Consider the following 15,373-nt stretch of genomic DNA (forward strand, 5'->3'; position numbering starts at 1 on the left):
TAAGGGTATTCTATGTCCTGTGTGAAAGATCCTTAGAATCAAAGACAAATTAGGTAGGAAGTAGAAGTCATTAAGTCAAAAGCAGGCACAGTCACTACTATCATACACAGAACAGGCAAAGGACAATCAGAAACTAAAAAGCAGATGAGGATTTTCAGCGTGTGTGGTACCCCAGTCTCCAGCCCTGCTGTGGAGGGAAATGTTTACACAGGAACTGCTGAGTCCATGTGACCACTGGCCAGGAAACAGTTCTCACTTTTGTACTGTTTGACTTCCATGTGGGAAAGCAGGAGTGGCAGGTGTCATTCCTCCAGCCATAGTCTAGCAGGAAGTTTATGACTCATAGTGGTCCTTCTGGACAGAGCACTTTCTGAGCCCAGGCACTTAGAAAGCCCATAGTAACTCTGGGGTTGGCTGGACACCTTGTAGCCATCCACAGAGCTGTCTTGCCCTGGCAGGCAAGTTCCCTGCAACAGTTACCAAGGAGTATAGGGTATTTACTAGTACAAGCCAGTGGAGGATTTGGATCCACAGAGGCCAAAGTTCAGAGCCTGAGCCCCATTAGAGCGTGTAATAGAAATGTGTATTTTATGTCCTTGTGCAAGAGATCCTTGGGATGAAAAAAACTGTGTGTGTTCTTACTTGGTACTTTCAAGCATTGACACTGAGCATCCATAGTATCTGTTCTGCCTGTTTTCATGGTCCCTGCTCATATGTTGTCCACAGGGCCCCGAATGGAGACTACAGCACCGCCAGCTTACGGGCAGTGAAGGACGATGTGTACATTAACATTTTTGATGAAGTGCTGTATGATATTCTAGAGGCGAGTTTCATTTTTAAGGGAGTCATCTGAACTCGGCACTCATCTTCATCCACATCCTCTACCACGGTGTACATCCCAAGCACAGGGGCAAGAGAGGAAAGGGACAACAGGGGAAGAGGATGGTCACTCTACTTGCAGTGGAGTATTTCTTGTTCCAGGCTTGGGTTAGGTGCTTCAGATATGCTGCTGTCTTATTTAATTCCAAAGTCATTCTATGAAGCAAGTTATTTAATCTCTGGCTGACAATGAGAAACCTTGGGTAACGAACTATTGAATGTCTGAACCTAACCCTCACACTTTGATCTAAAACTCTGCTGCTTTCCTACTGGCAAATTAATTACATGGGGGTGGGGGGAGAAAGGTTCAGTAGGTAAAGTGCCCACTGTCACACATAAGTTTAGAATCCTACCACACATGTAAAAGCTGAATGGGATGGTATGAACCTGCTTAAGGATAGAGGATCCCTTGGGCTTGCTATCCAACTAATCTTAGCTGAAGCAATAAGCTCCCATTCAATGAGAGACTATATCTCAAAGAATAAAGTGGAGAAGCCAGTATGGGAAACATACTGGCATCAATTTCAGTTGTCCATATGCACGGCATAGTCAAGAGCACCCACACATACCTGTTCACATGCACACAGTTACACAAATGTCGGAAGCTCTTAAATAATTCTTACTTCTCATGCTTCCTTTAGGATGACCGTGAAAGAGGAAGTGGAATCCATACCCGTATTGAGAGACACTGGTTAGGATGTGTGAAAATCCCATTTAGCACCATCTATTTCCAAGCAAGGGTAAGTAACTAAAGTCGGGATTACCTGCGACTAGGAAACATCTCTACGTATTCTTCCTATTGAACTCTCAAACCTGTGGAAATGTATGTGCACAGAGCTTGGATAAGTGAAAATCACTACATCCAATCGTTGATTGTCCATCAGCGCTGCATGCTATATACAACCCCCCTGTCCTTCTGAGCTAACAACGGACGTATGAGTACTGCACCTAAGAGATTTTACAACATTTAAACAGATGTGGAGAATGTGGGACAAAGTGAAGATTTGTCAAAAATGACAAAAGTGGAGTGAATGGATCCCCGAAAGTCACGTGAAAAACAGTTAGGGCAGTTGTCAAGTGTTTTGTCAAGTGCATTCTACCAATATTTCTGAGATTGTACACTATTTAAAGCATGAAAAGTCATTAAGAGGCATGCTTGACAATGACATCCTTTTGTAGACATAACGGTTCCATGAGGTCGGCAGTTCTTTTATGCCTTTGTAACTCCACTGAGGCAGCTGAAGGCTCCAGGATCTCTTCAGTGTCCCAGCATTAAACCCATGGCAATAGGAAATTGTGTGCTACTGTTATAACTACACAGAGCAGATGCTGCCTGGACCACAGGGTCTCCAGTAGGAGACCCAAACCAAACCTCTATTCTATGAGGCTCAGACTGGCTGTCAAGCATAAGTTGGAATTGCAGTCTTCCCTAAGCCAATGGGACAGTCTACAGGATGTGTAGCGATATGCTTGCCATGAGAATTATAGTCCCCCTTCTAATCGATTTTAAAAGAAAATATTGAACATGCATCTTACAAGTGAAACTGCCCGCGATGTTGGATGTTGTTGAATCGCGGGCTTGGAGGATATTTAGAAATCACTACACTGAATGCCCTAATGTGTGCACCTCCTTTGCATGTGGTGGCAGCACCCATGCTCTTAGAGCTCACCCTGCAGGAACTCACAACGGCTGGAGGCACGGTTGTGCTAAAACATCAGTGAAAGAAACAAGCTATATACACGGATAGAGATAGTGAAGTCATTCTGAGATGACATCCGACCTAAGCCTTGAAACGTAGTTAAGATTCTGAAAGGCGGAGAAGGAACGCTGGGAAATCAGAGCCGGGGGGGAAGGCTGCCAGGAGCAGGCCTGCATCACATGCCAGATAGTGTTTTTAGCGCCTTCCTTCTCTTAGCTCATTTCCTGCTCACAACAGCCCTACCAAATTAGGTCCTGTTATTTTCTTCTTCCAAGTGAGGCAGCTGAAACACTTGGAGTTTAAGACAGTATCTGAATCCAGAAAAACGTTCATAACCAGTGCACTCTCTAGCAAACGAAGAAAAGAGTCCAGGGAAGTATAGAGCCCTTTCTGCTGAGAACTCAGGGATTCTAATCTGGACCCAGCTTAAAGATCATCTGATGCATGAGATGCACGAGAAATGGCCACTCCCTTGGAACTTCTGTTACAAAAATCACCACAGTGCTTACCAAGCCGTATCTTCTCCACAGATTGATGGCACATTTAAAATAGACATCCCTCCAGTTCTCCTGGGCTACAGCAAGGAGCGAAACATTATTGTGGACCGAGCCTTTGACTCTGCCCGAAGCTTGAGTGAGGGTTCCTACATCACCCTGTTTATTACCACTGAGCCACAGCTGGTTCCTGGAGAACCAATGCGAGAAAAGGTAATGGGTACAACCTGGAAAGCCACAGAGGATGCTGAAGCCTAAGAGATGCTTGCTAAGCTAGGTATTTATAAAGTGAAAGAACTGCATAAGCACAAGTTCCCCTACTTTAATCTTCATTTGTTATGCTCTCTGCTAGGACCTAAGGTGGTGATGGAACAGACATGTGCATTTGTCCTTCACGACCTGGTAGTTAAGGCAATCATCAACCCAACCTTTTAGGAAAGTAAGGCAGATATAAACATGTTCTGCTTTTAGAGCAGTGTTTTCCACATGAGTAAAATGAAGTACGACACTAGAGTATCAGATTGCTGTTTGACATTTACTGGCAAGCGTGCTAAGGAAAGATTTCCATCTTTGACCTCAGGTCCCCAACTGTACTGTGCATTCAGTTAGTTCACACAGTCGTAAAGTCCGATGACCTTCATAGATCACAAGTTACTTTATTTTTTTTTTTTTTAAAGTATGCATCTTAAATAGCTCCAGAAAAGTTTCTACAAATTTCAGGCACTATCGTGTTTAAAATCTTTACTCTTTGCTGGGCACTCTATCAGCAAAGCCTGGGAAACGGCTAGATTTATCCAGAGCCGCCTCAGCAGCCTATGGCAAGAGTAACAGTTAAACATTTAACTTTACGTTGAACACATTGACACATCTTACTGGGTATCCAAGATGCCCTGGAGGTAGGGTGGCTAGGAAAGGAGAGCCTGTGACGTAGCAGGTATGGTGGTGTACACTTTTAATCCCAGGGGAGGAAGGTAGGGGCAGAGGCAAGTGGCTAAGTGAGAACCTGTCTCACAACAACAACGTCTTCCATGCTTACATGCACATGTAAGTTTAACTTTCAGGTTACTGTGCTGTACAACTGATTGTGTTTCCAGTTGTTATTAAGTCTGAAATGGAGATGGAGAACTGTGCCCACTTCTGTTTTGTTTGGTTTTATTTTCCAGTAATTACAGTTTTGTTCACAGAGAAACATGTACGTCTATATAGCCCATTAGCAAGGGCTACTCAGGAAAGGAAGGATTAGTGAGAAAAAACAGAGGCACTGAAAAACCAATCTCAGATCCTAAGCTACATTGATAAAAGCCGAGGTTCTCAAGAAAACAGAATGGATTTATGTCAGATTATTTTCAGAAAGAGAACTGTTCTGAATGTCTATCTACAGTTGCACACTCAGGAGAAAAACAACAAGCATCGTAGCACACACAATTACTCTCAGACTGAGGGCAAAACTGTGACTTGGAAGGCCATCTGGCAACCTGCTGCTGCCTCTGCTGACATTTCACTGCCCCTCCGTGGCTGCATGCAGCATTTTCCATTGACCTGTGGTGTGACAAGTTGATTGACAGGCTGCAGAAATCCTACAAACGCAGCGGGAGAAAGCCCCGCCTAGGACTCCCCCTCAGGCTGTTAAAAAGAGGCTCACACCCTGAAATGTCAAGAGACCCACAGCCTGAAAATGGTTTTCCACTAACAAGTTGTTAGGTTGGCAGATTAGAACTGTCTCTCCACCTCTATCCAAATCTAAATAATTTTTATAAATAGTATTTACTAGAGTAAATGTTTCATAGCAACCCTAAAACTACTTAACAGCCCTAGCTTTACATTGTTTTGGTTAAAAGTCTCTAAAACAGGTTGTTAATACTGTTTTTCTGTCATTTCTTCTTTCATTGCCTATGGTAGATGAGTGGCATGCTTAAGAAGGTACCGAGTCTCTCTTGTTTTATAATCCATCGATAACAGTTACGCTTTCACTAGCTGCTTTTGTATACTGCCTCCAGGGGACAGGTGCTGAGTCCCAGTGTATGTGTGATCCCTTGGCAATGAAAAGTAGATGCTTGCAATGCCACAAAGGAAGTCCAGCCATGTGTATTGCGTGTGCAAGACCCTGAGTGCAATCCCTGGTATAGAAAAAAGACAAAACAATGCCTTTTGGCCCATTTGCCGTTCCATTTTGTCTGCAAGTGACTTCATTGACTTTGTGTAGATGTATCCTTCATGTTGGGAGCTGGGCTTCAGTGCAGTCAAGTTATTTCTAGTCTGTTGAAGGTCGTCACATCTGACTATTCAAAGGCAGGGTGGGTTCATTCTGTTTTTTAGAAATGTTTCCTGAACTGACAGTTAAGAGTCTTCTACATTGCATTTTGAAGAAACCTGAGTCTGTTAGTTTCATCCAAAGTTGCTTCAGAATAAACAACTCAAATTCGTGTAATATTTGGCCTTTCCTTGGCTCTTCTCAGATCACAAGCAGCATACTTCTCTGCAAGTACTGGTGTCCTAAATGCACATTGATGACTTGACACTGACTAGGTGCCAGCATGTACCTATTAGGTGCCAAGTATAGGAAGGAAAAGGCCAAATACAGGTCCTTCCTTCAAGATATATAACAGGTTTTGAGTCCCAATAGCTGAGACATTCATTCTCTGCCACACTTAGTCACCCTGAAAGGCCAACAGCTGTGCTGACTTGGGATCTCTCATCTGGACAGTGCCTGCAGATGCTTCTCCTGCATCCTCTTAGGTCTCCCTGTAGTGCTCTGTAGACTCTGCTCAAAACTCTTCAATTGACGTGTTCCTCTCTAGACTAGAAATTCCTTGAGGAAATTTTCTTACTCCTTACTCTAGAGTGTCTGAAATCTTTTAGGCTCTTGGGAAATAGTTTTCAAATGACTACAAAAAAGAGTAAATGACAAATTTAATAATTTTCAAGGAAACAACATAAATTCCATAATTTTTCATACTGTCACTGTGCCATAATTCTCCATTTTTCTAAAATCACAACAGTTTCTGACTTGACAGTTCTACCCTAGGAATCTATGACAGTTCACATTTGAGATGTGGGATTCTGAGCCCTCTTCCCCTTTAAAAGATTAAATCAGAACACACATAAAACTCGATTGCTTGTGCTCATCAATCACTTAATTTGTATAGTTTTTTTATTAATCTAATAGTTTTCATATGGCTTGCCAATTCACTACTTTCAGTATTATTGAATGTAAATTAAGTTTAATAATTTAATGATTATTCTAACTCTTAAATTATCAGTATAATTAAATAAAGCTGCAGAGATACCCAGAAAAATGACTTTATGAAGAATCATTTAATCATACCTCCCACACCACATTCAGTTCATAGTGCCTGTGGAATCTGAATGTTTTCTGTCTTGTCTCCAGTAATCACATATACCTCATGAAGTATTTCTTTTTGAAGTTTGATACCCAGGAAGATGAGAAATTGCTTCAAGCAACAGAGAAGTTTCAAGCTGAATGTGCCTTAAAATTCCCACAGCGGCAGTGCCTCACAACAGTAACAGACATGAGCGGGAAAACAGTTTTTATTACACGTTATCTCAAGCCTCTAAACCCTCCTCAGGAGCTCCTTAACGCCTACCCCAACAACCCACAGGCAACTGCGGTGAGTTGGTCGTAGCCAATCAGTGCTGTTAAAAAAGTTTTAAAATTTCAATGTACTGCCAGGTTACTGTACCTTATAATACTTATGATACTAAGTACACAAATATTGTTAGGGATGAAAGTAATGATTCAAACTGTCTGACTGTGATAAGGATTTCTTTTATTTGGGAAATCTAAATGTGTCAGAGATGATGATAAGCCTTTGTTCTTTCTTTCCATAAATAATTGAATGCTTGCTATGCCATTGGCTTTATATTAGGTGCTGAAAATTAACATAAAACTTCCAAAATCTTACATAAACATAGTTTAATTATGTATTCTCAGTGTTAGGCATGCAATTTCTGCTATAACAAAATAACTACTCAGTATTCTACTTAATACTATAAGTATCACTGAATTCAAATTAACAGCAATTTGAAAAAATATTTTCAATATTTATCACATCCTAATGTGACATCACACTGAAACATTAACTATATAAAATGTGCCATTCACTGGCCTCAAAACTCCACACTCACCATTAAAATTGCAATGAGCCATATTCATGTTAAGCCAATGGTAAGTGAACACTGTAACCCATACTGTTCCGAGACTATAGATAGTAGAGGAAGTAATTGTTTCTAAGTTTTACTATGGTGACAAATGTATAGATATATGTGACTTGTATGATACAGAAATTCACTATATATAATTAATTTCTATAGGGACCTGTGAGTTATTGGTTGACTCCAGGCCTCAGGCATGTGAGACAGTTGCTCTACCACTAAGCTGCACTCTCAAGGCTCACAATAGTGATTTGTGTTCTGCCTGGCATTGTAGGTATACATAAACTTCTTCCAGTAATGATTGTTTAGATGGACAAATAAAATATTTCAAATATTATTAAAGTTATGGCTAAGATAGAACCAAGAAAAAAGAAATCAGAAAAGGCAAGATTGCGTCAGAGTGACAGCCTGCAATGGTGTCTGATCTCATGTTGTCTGGTAACTCATGATGACTTGTGCTTTAATAAGGCACAATGCGAAGGGAGAAAGCAGAAAAATCATAGATATAGCAGATAGGCAATCCATTGCCAAAATATCACCAAAATTGGTATTTAACCCACTTGCTATATAGTTCTCTTGGAAACCTTCTCGAATTGGGACTCTACAGTTCCCACAGCTCTCAGCACTACTGCCTTCCAAGCCCTTCGTAGGACGGCCCACTAAGCTCTGCTTACAGTGTTCAACCACTTTTCTAGTTCAAAGTCCCAAACTCTTCCACTTCTACTCAAAACAACAAAACAAAACAAAAACAAAGCAAACAAACAAAACCCCCACATGGTCAGATCTGTCACAGCAATATCCCAGTCCCCAATACCAACTTCTGTCTTAGTTACTTTTCTATTGCTAGGATAAAACATGATCAAGACAACTTATAAAAGAAAGAAAGGGTTTGGGCTGCTGGAGAACAGCTGAGAGCTGTTCCTGATTCATAGCAAGGAAGGGAAGGGGTGGGGGGGGGGAGACAGAGGAGGGTGGATTGGGGAGGGAGCGAGGGAGGGAGAAGGGAGGAAAGACTGGCATGGGTATTTTAAAATCTCAAAGCCTGCCCACAGTAACAAGGCCATACCTCTTCCTTGCCCTTTCTCTACAGGGACCAAGTGTTCAAATATAGGGGCATCTGAGAGCCATTTTCATTCAAACCACCACTCACAGTTGGTTCCAGAAATCAAACTTGGGTCATTAAACTCAAATAGCAAGTGTATTTACCTGCTAAGCCATCTCATTAGTCCCAAAATGTGCAAATTCTTTTTTTTTTTTAAATGTCCAAATTCTTAGAAGAAAATTCATAGACATATAAACATGAAAAGCTAATATGCATATAAAGTAATTAACCTCCTTAGAGAGGAATAAACTGTGAATTATACAATGACCAGACTTTACTCCAACCCCACCTAAAATGAGCCAGTGTTCCTTGGAGGAATGGCTGCTTTCAGGACTGGCCTAAGAAAAGTACAGTACATGGTGATGCTACAAAGTCTTGGATGCCAAAAAATAAGGAAATACAAATGAAAAAAGAAGGGAGACAAAAGAGGGAGAACAGGACAGTAGAAATACATATAAGCTGGGCAGTGCTGGCACACACCTTTAATCCCAACACTTGGTAGGCAAAGGCAGGTGATCTCCGTGAGTTCAAGGCCAGCCTGGACTAGAGAGCGAGTTCCAGGACAGCCAGAGCTGTTACACAGAGAAACCCTGTCTCAAAAAACCAAAAAAACAAACAAACAAAACAAAACAAAAACCCAAAGATAATACAGATAACCTCCATGGCCTTAGGAGGGGATTAAGATATTAATCAGCGCTTTGTGAACATCAATTTCGCCCTGTACACATAGCGAGGCTTCTTTTGAGAAATTAAGTGGGGACGCAGCATTCTATTTTCTTTATTTTTAATGTTACTTTTCTTTATGCAGGAGCTGGTGGCTCGATACGTGTCCTTGATTCCTTTCTTGCCAGATACTGTTTCATTTGCTGGTATCTGTGATCTGTGGAGCACATCTGATGTGAGTCTTTCCTTTTTGCTTTACTTCCTTAACTGAACATTAGCTAACTGGCTTGCATAATCTCAGACTGCATCATTCATTAGTCATCATAAAAAGCTACTTGGCCATCAGGTAGCAGGATGAGCTAAATTCTGAAATATTTTTCTTCCTGATTCAACTTCAGAAGTTAAAGAAAGCAAGGGCTGGGGATATAAATTCAGTGGCAAATGCTTGTCTAGCAGGCACAAGGACACAGGCTGCACCCTCAGCGACATTATCTCACCACCACCACGAATTATTGTTTAAGAATTATTCACACAAACAATGAAAATAACATTTCACCTGTTTTGATTCTGAAACATACGAATATTACATTAATAATATCACAGCTTTGTTTTTAAAGAAGTCTACGTCTCGTGCTACAATAAAGTTGTCTATTTCTCAATTTGTGGGCTGCCTGAAGTATGCCACATTAGATATATTCAGTGTCTATTTCTCAGTCACTCCCGCATAGGTTGCACTAAGTTAAGGATCATGGGTGGTATAAAGCAGAGCAAACCTGTGTCACCACGGGTATTTAATGTACTTCTGCATTCCAGGTTGTCTGATGTCTCCACAAAATTTAGCATACACAACTTTTTTTGATGGGAGGTCCTAAATTGAAAAAACTTAGGTATACTTTAACCTTTTTGCTCCCAGTTACATACGGCAACATAAATCTTGACATTTTTAGAAGTGAAGATTTTAGAGCTATGAGGGAAATGTCCTTTTTAAGAGGATATATGAAAATATGCAAAGAGGAAAACAACAGAGCAGCAGAGCTGTGCTACATCTCTGCCTGTACCTCCGCATCTGCAAGGCTGGACAAGGACAGGACAACGCTCAGACAGCTGCTCTGAGACAAACCAGGCAATCCATGTAATGCGCTTAGAAAATGCTTAGCCCTTGGTGAACTGTCAAATACACACTAAAGTAAAAACATGGAAATTTGCCGTTTCTATCCACTCCAACCATATTAATTCTAGATATTTATGTCATCGGCAATGTTAAAGTAAACATGACGTCCATGAAAGAGTCAGCATAGTAACAAAATTAGGAAGTTTGGAAAATGTCTGATACTTTAAGGCACTAATCTCAACTAAGACATTAGGTCTTACATTAGATCCTAATGAGATGGGATATGCATGCCTTTAATACCAGTATGGGAAGGAGGCTGAGGTAACATGATTGCCAGTTCAGGGCCAGCCTGGGCTACATGGCAAGTGTCAGACCAGTCTGAACTATAGAGCAAATAAAATCCTTCATGGTAAGTCCAGAATGAAACAGTCAATATAACATTTTTTTTTTTTTTTTGTCAGCAATTTCTTGATCTCCTGGCAGGAGATGAAGAAGAGCATGCAGTACTGCTATGCAATTACTTTCTGTCCCTGGGTAAGAAGGCGTGGCTGGTGATGGGCAATGCGATCCCTGAGGTACGGCCACATAGGGTGCTATGAACAAAGAGTGTGGTTGTCTAACCAGATGCTCTTCACGGGCAGGGCTTATGTTCGCGACAGTCCTCTGAATTGCTATGGAAGTGGCAGGGACACAGCAGGCAGACAGAACCATGATGAATGCCACATGGAATTGTCTAACAGCACACCCAGGGCCCTACTTGTCACTATTTTGGCAAACCTGAACATTTTACCACCTACAGTCCCTATTTAGCTGTCCTTTTAAAATACACTCCACCCATGTTCCCTAGTGTCTGTCCCTTGGTAATATCATGCTAAGGGGTGAAGAGAACTGTCTCCGTTTATCCTATTTCTTTTACTACTAATTTGGGAGGCAGTGGGGAACACACCAGATAAACACACTAAGAAAGCTGACAGCTCTGGTTTGCCATTATTTAACACGTTATTAGTTTAAAGTCTTGGTGACTCTCAGTGTATTTCCTACCCCACCACAAATACTAACAGTTGGAGCACAATGAGTGATTGTGGGTCCAAGACTAAATGTTCCTGCAGGTGTAGCAGCTCCTTTAAAGTGGCATCTTATAGAAGCCATGACAAGCAAGGCATGGGCCTGCGCTCAAGGTTCTATAACCCTCAACAGATTTTTGCAACTCCAAGGCTATGTTTGAACAACGGGCAAAATGATGCATCAGTAATAAATGAATATTCACTGAATAAAAGAATCCATAATATGCCAGGTGTGGTGTAGCATTCTGGAGGCAGAGGCAATCAGAGCTGAGTTCAAGGCCAACCTGATCTAAGAGTGAGTTCCAGGACAGAGAAACCTTGTCTCAAAAAACAAAAACAGCCGGGTGTGGTAGCACATGCCTTTAATCCCAGCACTCGGGAGGCAGAGGCAGGTGGATCACTGTGAGTTCGAGGCCAGCCTGGTCTACAAAGTGAATCTGAGACAGTCAAGGCTACACAGAGAAACCTTGTCTCGAAAAACCAAAAAGAAAACCAAAAACCAACAAACAAAAATCCATAATATATGACTATTCCAAGTAGGAAGTAAACATCCTTCATCTCAACAGTTTGGTGTATATCCTTCCAAATCTATGTGTTTATATATAAAACTGTGCAGCAAGGTAATTGACTTTAATAGGAACTGAGAATGTATTTTAAAATAAGCAGCTTCTGAATACTAAAGACTGGAAATTGGCTCTGGAAAGAGTCCCACTAACCAGAGTTCTTCAGCAGCCTGCACATACACTGACTGGGTCAGCGAGCCTGCACATACACTGACTGGGTCAGCGAGCCTGCACATACACTGACTGGGTCAGCAAGCCTGCACATACACTGACTGGGTCAGCGAGCCTGCACATACACTGACTGGGTCAGCGAGCCTGCACATACACTGATTGGGTAAGGCAAATACTAGCTTTGATTACTGCACTGTAGTAGTATCAAAACCAAGAGTTTTGAAAAAATATTTTAACTCCATTAGCCATGAAACTTAAGGTCCAACTAAAATGAAGAATTGTATTTGGGGCTAGAGAGATGGATCAGCAGTTAAGAATACTTACTCTAAGCCAGGAGCAGTGGTGAACGCCTATAGGCCTAGCACTTGGGGAGGCAGAGGCAGAGGCAGGCAGATATCTGTGAGTTCAAGGCCAGCCTGGAGTCCAGGACAGACAAAGCTACACAGAGAAAACCTGTCTCAGGAAAAAAACAAAACAAAAAGAATACTTATTCTCACAGAGGACCCAAGTTCAATTCTCAGCACCAATATTATGTAACCCACAGCCTATAAATCATGTTGCAGGGGATGTCTCCTCTAACCCCTCAGGCACACACACACAGAGAAAGCGGGGGGGGGGGGGGGGGGGGGGGGGGGGGGGGGGGGGGGGGGGGGGGGGGGGGGGGGGGGGGGGGGGGGGAGAAGGAGCAGTGAGGAGAGAAAGAGAGAGAGAAAACATAATCAAGTTTTTGTTTTGTTGTTGTTACTTTTTTGGTTTGTTTGTTTTTTAAGCTTTTCAAGACAGGGTCTGTGTATCCTTGGCTGTACTAGACTGTTGTAGACTAGGCTGGCCTCAAACTCACAGAGATCAGCCTGCCTCCCCAGTGCTGGGATTAAAAGCGTCCCACACGCCCGGCCCCATAATCAGTTTTTAAAAGAATTCTGTAAAGTACTATTCACCTTATTTTAAAACTGGAAAATATTTTAATGGCTATTTCTTTTCAGGGTCCAACTGCCTATGTGCTAACTTGGGAGAAAAATTATTATTTAATATGGAATCCCTGCAGTGGACATTGTTATGGACAGTTTGATACATTCTGCCCCTTGAAAAGTGTAGGCTGTCTCATTGGTCCTGATAATGTAAGTATTACCATTTCCTCTTTAAATATGGTTATTTTTTAAGTTGACCGATTTATTTACATATTTTATATAGATGAAGACTATACAAATATGGATGTTTAAATGAAATTTATATAAATAAGCTGGTGTTTTAATTAGTCCTAAATTAAACTTTTAATCACCTGAACTTCAAGAGCAGTACAGAAATTAAGAAAACAAAAACAATGACAAAAACCTAAAGGATTTCACCTCGGAGGATCGAGTTTCTATCCTGGCTGTCTCGTTTGCTTTCCATACCAGAGCTCACAATGACAAACCCCTTCTGTCAAAGCGAATTTGTCACCTGAGATTGGGTTTCATTTTCTTTTAATTCACATTATTTCTGTGTTTCTGTGTGTGTGTGTGTGTGTGTGTGTGAGAGAGAGAGAGAGAGAGAGAGAGAAACAGCCAAGAGTTGATGATATATCACTGACTGTAAAATTTATAGAAACAAATTTTAAAGAAAAAAAATGTAGCCTCTGTGAATGTTTGCTTTCTTCACTGCTTCTCCCTGTATCAAACAAATACACGCATCTGTGTACATGTACATGTCTAACATATATCCTGATGTACTTTTTTTTTTAGATTTGGTTTAATATTCAACACCATGATTCGCCTCTAAGGATAAATTTTGATGTTACAAAGCCCAAACTATGGAAATCTTTTTTTTCACGAAGTCTTCCATATCCTGGCCTGTCCAGTGTTCAGGTATAATTCTCTATTAATAGCCAAATGTGGGTAGAGATATGAATTCTTTACACAAAGTAACTACATAGTTCACGGCCCTTACTACTATTACTAGTTTACTAAATTTACATGCAAGAGTTAAAGCATTAGTTTTCTAATTTAAGTCAAATTTACAGAAGAAATATAAATTCACAAATATGAAAAACAAGTATATACATTTTAGACATATTTGGAAGTTTTTATATAGGAAGTCCATGACTTAAACAGAATCATAAAATACAACTAAAATTTGTTGTTGTTTTTTTTTTTTTTAATGTCAGTGTTAATTCACTAAATTGATTTCTTAACTGCTAAGGGTGAAATCAAACTACAGGTCTAGCCCACTGGCAGCTCATAAAGTAACTTAAGAGTCTGACAAGTAGATTCATTCCAATTTATAAGCACAAATGTTGTTTATTAAACATGTTTGTACAGACAGACAGACACACACAGAGAAAAAAAACTGGGTTTGTAATATAAAGCACCCTTTTACCATGCCATAACCCTTTCAAACAATTTTGTATTGCTCTTGGGAAATTCTCACCTGTGAGAAGGTGGCATATAGCCCAGCATGGTGGCGCACACCTTTAATCCCAGCACTCGGGAGGTAGAGGCAGGCGGATCGCTGAGTTCAAGGCCAGCCTGGTCTACAAAGTGATTCCAGGACAGCCAAGGCTACAGACTAACCCAGTCCAAGGAGAGAAAAAAAAGAGAGAGAAGGTGGTAGATAGATACATAATATATATCTATATATGAGTCACACACACAGGAATGCGATGAGGTAGCTTAAAAACTGGAACCATAGAAGCCAAATTATACTACATGATATAGTACATTCTAGTAGTCAGATGATTGCCTTAATGAATCTTAGCAGTGTTAAAGTGTTATTAGTCCTAATACATTATAAAAGGAGAAAAGGAAAGTTGCATGTACATAAAATAAACTTCCAATTTAGAAAACATGCAAAACAACGCAGACTTTCCAGGAATACCTGAACCTGTAATAAAATCATGAACACATCGCATTAGGTCATTATTCATCATCACTTCCTACAATGTAAACACAATATGGAGTTTGTTTGTAGCCATATACTTACACCCATTACTTATTAAGTGCTTAGCAATAGTCAATCCCTCATATTAGTGGAACGGAGGATCTGAACAGAACTCCGGTTCATGGTTACTTGTGTGGCCAGAGCCAAGGGGAATGAAACTGAGAATGACAAAATACTGTAGTTTGTGAAACTTCCTTTACCCATGGTTCTACATTCCTTGCCATCTCTTAAGCTGTGTTTTCTTTCTGTTTTTCTTCAAGACAGGGTTTCTCTGTGTGACAGCCCTGGCTGTTCTGGACTCGCTTTGTAGACCAGGCTGGCCTCAAACTCAGAGATCCACCTGCCTCCGCCTCCCGAGGGCTAGGATTAAAGGTGTGCACCACCACACCTGGCAAGCTCTGTTTTCTTATTCAGTCTCAAACTTTAGTACTTAAAAAATCATCAGGGCAGAGACAATAACTCATAGGTAAGTTAACAGCGTTTGCTGCTCTTGCAGAGGACCTGGGTTCAGTTTCAGCATACACACAGCAACTTACA

General features: G+C 41.0%; 1 protein-coding gene across 1 annotated transcript in view; it reads left to right on the forward strand.

Annotated features, from left to right (window-relative positions):
- The window catches only part of Cc2d2a (coiled-coil and C2 domain containing 2A), a 75,464-nt gene that overhangs the window by 56,504 nt on the left and 3,587 nt on the right, over positions 1 to 15,373 (forward strand). The window contains exons 25-32 of the mRNA XM_051164889.1: positions 727 to 823; positions 1,521 to 1,619; positions 3,110 to 3,286; positions 6,499 to 6,702; positions 9,157 to 9,246; positions 10,584 to 10,697; positions 12,904 to 13,038; positions 13,642 to 13,764. Of these exons, the coding sequence (XP_051020846.1) occupies positions 727 to 823; positions 1,521 to 1,619; positions 3,110 to 3,286; positions 6,499 to 6,702; positions 9,157 to 9,246; positions 10,584 to 10,697; positions 12,904 to 13,038; positions 13,642 to 13,764 (1,039 nt within the window). The remainder of the gene's footprint in view (positions 1 to 726; positions 824 to 1,520; positions 1,620 to 3,109; positions 3,287 to 6,498; positions 6,703 to 9,156; positions 9,247 to 10,583; positions 10,698 to 12,903; positions 13,039 to 13,641; positions 13,765 to 15,373) is intronic.

Source organism: Acomys russatus, chromosome 22 (genome assembly GCF_903995435.1).
Source record: "Acomys russatus chromosome 22, mAcoRus1.1, whole genome shotgun sequence".
NCBI lineage: Eukaryota > Metazoa > Chordata > Mammalia > Rodentia > Muridae > Acomys > Acomys russatus.